The sequence below is a fragment of the Cryptotermes secundus genome, unplaced genomic scaffold (genome assembly GCF_002891405.2).
Source record: "Cryptotermes secundus unplaced genomic scaffold, Csec_1.0 scaffold8013, whole genome shotgun sequence".
NCBI classification, from domain to species: Eukaryota; Metazoa; Arthropoda; class Insecta; order Blattodea; family Kalotermitidae; genus Cryptotermes; species Cryptotermes secundus.
Genome location: NW_019739697.1, coordinates 19173 through 25681, shown reverse-complemented (window position 1 = coordinate 25681; position 6509 = coordinate 19173). Strand labels below are relative to the sequence as shown.

General features: G+C 39.3%; 1 protein-coding gene across 1 annotated transcript in view; it reads right to left on the bottom strand.

The window, feature by feature from the left end:
• The window catches only part of LOC117282017 (tetratricopeptide repeat protein 7B-like), a gene marked incomplete at its 3' end in the record, with an annotated part of 11380 nt that extends 5227 nt beyond the window's left edge, over positions 1-6153 (bottom strand). The window contains 6 exon segments of the mRNA XM_033754473.1: positions 1158-1284; positions 3314-3478; positions 4826-4994; positions 5259-5410; positions 5631-5813; positions 5896-6153. Coding sequence (XP_033610364.1) covers positions 1158-1284; positions 3314-3478; positions 4826-4994; positions 5259-5410; positions 5631-5751 — 734 coding nt within the window.
• Between the last annotated feature and the right edge of the window lie 356 nt (positions 6154-6509).

The window sequence follows — 6509 nt, the reverse complement described above, 5'->3', positions numbered from 1 at the left end:
TCCCAAATTTTCAGCACTTGCCTCTGATCTACTATTCTATTCCCCTGGAAGTCTTCGATGCCAACATTTTGAATCCCATGATTCTCTTTCCATCCTAGTTCTTTTGTCTTCATGTACATCAAATCATAACGTCCTGTTCTTTGAAATTCTATAATCTCATTACATATCTTCTCAAGATATTCCTTTTTGGCCCTGTCCGTGGCGCTTTTCAATTCATTCCTCAGTCTCCTGTATTTCCTCCTGCCTTCTTCATTGTTGACATTCTTCCATTTCCTTCGCTCCTCCATTTTACTCATCATCTCCTGTGTAAGCCATGGTTTTCTTGCTATCTTCTCAACTTTACCACTGGTATTAGTATTGCTGAACTTTTTGGCCCTACTACTGAAGAATAAAATAAGTATCTAAATGCACAAAAATAACATAACATGGGTGCAATGAATCTCTCTTACACATTCCCTCCAGTAAGATGTAACAGTTGAGCCACATATGAAGACTGCAGATAATGTGAGGTGGGAAAGACAAAACGGAAACTGCAGGGAAGCCAAACTAACAGAACCCTTTTATAAAAAAAAAATTGAACTGAAAATTAATGTGGACAACACACTGACCATGGGAATTTCTAGAAACATAGATACAAACATCAGAATAGGATTCAACAGCACAATGGTTAATAAGGTGGACAAATTTATTTAAATGGAAAGTACAATATTTTCAAAGGAAAAATCAAGGCAGAGATCAAGACAAAAATATAGAATTAAACATAAATTATGTCAATTAATTAAAAGATTATTACAGAACAGAGATATCCCAACAATAATAAAAAACAAAGACCTATAAAGTATATTTGAAACTGATCCTAACAGTAATGCTGAAATATGGAGCCTACAAAGAGAAACAAAAGTAAAATCCAAGTAACTGATGTGAAATTTATCTAAACTAACAAAGGGGAAAACAAGGGAGGGCGAAGCGTTGTCAATATCTCAAACATGATAATTGTGGGATGATGAAACAGACTGGAGACTTTCTGTCCATCTTAACCTGTAAAGAATGCAAATGATGCTAGAAGAGAAACATAAAGAATACAAATTCACAATATTCTAATTCCTAGTAATACATTCATATTAATGAATAACATTAAAACTGTTGGCTAGGAATACCTGTAGCGAGTAACAGCTGACTGTAATTTCCCTGTCTGAATGTGAAGGATTGGCGCTCGCTGTAAGACTGTTTCCAAAACAGGCCCAATTTGACGTTCAGGATTTGGTGGCTGTGGTGAATATGAGCCTACAGAGTGAATTACATTAATGTGACATTACAGACTGGTTTGCTTCCATCATATATATATATATATATAAAGTCACTGCTGAAGTTATGTAACGTAAACTAAGATGCACAATTCTAATGGTGCAGGAGGGTGAGAGCACACTCATTTAAGGAAATACACTCAATCACCGACTTAATAACGGGTTATGTTCCAAAGCCCTATTTGTAAGTTGAAGTCTCACAAGAAACAAAACAGTTAACAGTAGTTGGGTACCTAACCTTGTAAACAAGCCCATTTATCATTAAAACACACTCACACACACAAAATATAGACTTCAATGCAGCTTCACCGGTCTCGGTTCAATCGCCACTTAGTCCATGACATCTTTCAGCCCCACAGGGCCATCATCAGGTATATATAATGCTCTGTGTAAATTGTTAAACTGTTGTCTAGTATTATATACACTGATCGCAGCGGCCGCATGGTCTTAAGCACGAACTATATTTGTTCGCTTGAACGCTGGGTTCATGGGTTTGAATCCCGCTCAAGGCATGGATGTTTGCCTGCATTTATTCTGTGTTTGTGTTGTTTTGTGTAGGTAGCGGCCTTACGATGGGCTTAGTCTCCATCCAATAAGTCGTATCGACTGTCTTAGGATTAAGAAACTGAAGTGAAAGAAAGCTCCAAAGTGGGAGCAACAAGAAAAAAAGAGAAAGGGAGAGAGAGTATTATATAACTCGCGAGGGGTATACGTTAAAAAATTATTGTAAAAAATTTTGTGCCTGTTAAATTTTACATGTAAAAAGTGTAAGTGGGTCGTGGCACTCCTCTTCTGTGCTGCTTCATTGTTCTTACAGTGATGTGTGTACCATGGATGGTGGCCTGATGTGTGTGTTCCAGCAACCAGTGAGCGTGCAGAGAAGATGATTAAGTTTGAAAAGGTTGTTCCTGTGCTTAACAAATTAAGCACTACACCACAAAGACATATTGGTCAGTGGATGTATAGATCCACATTTTCTTGACCTCGGCACTAGTTGGAGGTGAGTGGCCAGCTTCACACTTGGGCCACATTACTCCCGGAGAAAGAGCCCCTGGTACCCATTGGATAGGAGGCTGGGTGGACCCCAGAGCCGGTCTGGACTATGCGGAAATTCTTGACACCACCAGGACTTGAACTCTGAACCTTTGGTTGCCCAGCCTGTAGCCAGTCACTATACAAATATGTTATCCCAGCTCCTTGATTATGTTTAACAAACAGAAATGAACTATGGTCAAAGTAATCACAATCTTTTTCATGGAGTAAGTAGCTTCACTGATTCTTGACTTAATTTAAACCAAATGCTGTGGCTGAGTCCAAGGAACCTTGGACATGGAAGGATTCTTTGGGATGACCTAAACAATGGACAGTGAAAAACATAGGAGAGGAACATGGAGACTGGATCCATTTGGATGAGGATACAGATTACTGGCAACCTACTGCACACACAGTAATGAAATTTGGTTTCTATAAACAGCAACCATTAGTGTCTCAAGAAGGATACAGGTGATATAGAACAATCTCGGTAATCTGGCTGTGCACTAGTCCGACACGTCCAGTAATCCGACATCAGGCACCAGACAGGCATCTGCCACCTTGTGCAGGTTTCTACAGTCAGCAGAGGCTGTTCATTCAAGCTTGATAAACTGATTTATTTACTGTACATTCCTGTACAGCACCTTTCATACAGTGGCGGATTTATTGTCACTTTTTTGTTGTTGTAAAAATGCAATGAAATGAAGCCCTAAATATTGATAATGGACAAAAATTCACAGTACAGGGCATGTAAAATAAATAAATGATAATCAATTCTGAAACTTCTATGTTATTAATACAACTTAATAAATTTTTTCTGACTTTTTCCAGTAATCCATCATTTTTGGTAATCCAGCAGTACCTTGGTCCCATATATGTTACCAAGACTGTACTGTACTTACAAATACAGAAACAAAGAGAAAAGAGGGCAAGACCAAACACAATGCAGCCATTGCTGTCATGACACAGATCTGTACCTGTGTTGATGGTTGTGGTTTGCTGCTGCTGCAACTTGTCCTGCTCCTGAAGGTACAACAGTGTGAGATCCCCAGCCACTTCAAAACACTTCACTCTCTGCTCATCCCACTCAGCTTGCTTGTACTTTGATGATGAAGAAGGACGCACTTTCTCCAGACACATACCTGTGCCACAACAAAATACAAAAATTCACACATATAAGTTAGAGCAGATGCAGAATATTAGTCAACAGAGGAGAAGAAACAAAGCAGCTCTCTCGAAGCATTTAGAAATTAATACCAAACTAATGAAAAAATCATATTTACCAATGCTAATTTCTGGGAAGAACACTTTGCCCATTTTCCTTTGATATGACATGGACCCAAACCATCTCTGTCGTCTAGTGGTCAGAGTTCCTGGCTACAGATCCAGAGGTCTGGGTTCGATTCTCAGCAATACCAATTTCTTTTCTTTCTGAGACGTAGTGGGTCTGGAATGGGGTCCACTCAGCCTCATGATGATAACTGAGGAGCTATTTCAAGGAAATAGCAGCTCCGGTCTAGAAAACCGAAATTAAAGGCCGTGGGCATTCGTTGCGCTGACCATGTGACACCCTCTATCCACAAAAGTTGGCACTAAACTTAGCTGACAAGTGGCAGTCGTTCGGTCAGTATAGTTCGCTTGCAGACTAAAATCACAGTTTTCTTTACAATATGAACCACACAGAAATCAGCACATCCAACATTCCTTGTATTGCTGCGTGTGTATTCATGGCCAGCGTAACATTTCTACTGTTCCATTTCCTAGCAATGAAAGTGGGATATATTATTATTATTAGAGGGGGTGGGTTTCCCCATGCACTTAGACCAGTTATTGGTCCATTGTGTGTCCTCCTTTAATTTCTACTGTTGCCATACCCTACCGGTACTGGTGTGTGCTATCAGCCCCGTTCAGCCAACAAGGTCAGCCCTCGGTACCTGATAATTCCTCCATCTACCAGAGGCATTGGAAACTCCTTGGGCAGGAAATGTGTTGCCTAATTTTGCTCAAAGGTCTCCTAGAGACATGAGGATCTTTTACGTGCCATAAATCTACGACATGGGACCCACAGCTTAAAGTCCCTCCCGGAGGACTTGTTCCCTGAATTTTTCCACCCTTAAAAATTCCACGACCTCTGCCGGGTTTGAACCCACGTACCTTGAGTCATGAGGTGGGAACGTTACCCCTAGACTACAGAGGCCGCTAAGTGGGATACATACACAGAGACAAAGAATAATGGGATGGATTCATGAAGTATGCCATTCAGATGGGCTCAGGTGCCATGAAATACATGCCAAGTTCCATAAAGCCCGGTTCAGGCATTCAATAGTTGGTGGGGGGGAGAATCGTAGACATACAGACATCATGGATATCTCCTAGCAACGAATCCTTTCCAATTCACCACACATAAAATGTTTTCCACTTCTGCAGCTGGTACACATTGTTAAGTAACTTATGACTCGTTTATTCAAATAACTACTATTTCAACGTGCCTTTAATTGCATATGATTCAGCAACTATCCTCAAACTTCTACTAGGCAGCTGTTTCTCTGTAAAAGATTGAAGTTCTGCTTGATTGTAATAATTGAGTGACTCTTCATACATTCCCATAGCATAGTGCAGCTTTCCAAGCAACAGATTAGAATCCAATATAACTCCAGCCTAGAAGAGAAAATGTTCATTACTGCACTACCAACGTCCAACAGCAGTATACAAACAATGAATATACAATATCCATGTGTCCCTTAACAATTTGCTCTGATGACAATCCCCTTAGCATAATAACCATGATATCTTCATACAATATAGTTAAGTGCCATTAAGTACAAGAAATCCACAAGTGTCACTCAAAATGTCCATGAAGATTAATCATATGTATTTATAAATAACTGCAGATGGGTAAAATCAGTACATCAATTTAATTACCTTCTTCCCTTGCTCACTTGCAGTGCTCAATAAATATCGTTTGGCCTCTGTTAAACCTGTGCGAGCCTTACTTATGTTTGCATCAACTGGGGGAAATTCCTCTAAAAACGACTCCAGTTTCCCCTCACCAATTAAGAAGTTCGCCAAATGCTCTAGAAATAAAAACAAAGTTTCATAAAATGATAAAAACAGTACCGTTAAACTTTATTTACACAATCGGCCCTGAAATGCATTTATTCGGAAGTTTCATTCAACACAAATAATTCTGAAGGTCATACTGCAATAACGATTTGTGAATTTATAACATACATAACCTCGTCGAACTTGGAAAACTAAATGCAACTTACAAAATGCGGCACTGCAGTAACTCACCGAAATCAGGGGCCCTTGATTTTAGTTGTTCGGCTAAATCTATAACTCTCTTCCAATTGGACTCTTCTCTACTTTTCTCTATTTCCGTTTCTAATCGGTAACTTCTACCTTTCCCGGCCATGTTACGCTACTTCCCCAGTTTCTTACAATCAGGTTGATTCATTGTAACAGGATAACCAATACCTAAAATCGAACACCTCAGAGATAACATATGCAGTCACCAAGCTGAATTAAAAAACTAATTAAATCTGCACACCATATTTACCACATAAAACACAAATTCTCACGAAATATTCGGCCCATTTTTGCACATTACTTTCTGACAACTTGTTAACAAGTTTGCCTTGAAACAGAAAATATGGTACAGATTTGGGTTCTTCGAATTTCGTATGTACGAAAACATGAGTGTTATTGTCCCACTATTTTTAGAAAAAGCAATTATTTTAAACTGAGCTATCTCGAATGCCATATAACACAGATTCAAAAAGTTTCTGCAGTGCCGCCATAATCGTTGTTCGATACTTGACAGCCTGACCAGCCTAATCGGGCGGCGACAAACATTATCCTTACGATCCTTCCACTCGTTCCACTCCACTCTACGTGGGGCAGGGATTACAATGTATGTTTAGGGTTAATTTATTGGGCATTCACATTGCAGAGATTATGAATGCGTGGAGCTCATCTCCATTCCCCAATATAACGTCATTGGGTCTGCTTAGAGCGCTTAGAGATTTCACCTTTTACCTCAAAGTTCACATATTACTCCCAAGGCTGACAAAACGTGTGTGTAAAACTATAAACTTCACATGCACTTAATAATGTCACTAAAATAACTGACTGAAACAAAATTATCAGCATTTATTAATTATACAGACACAT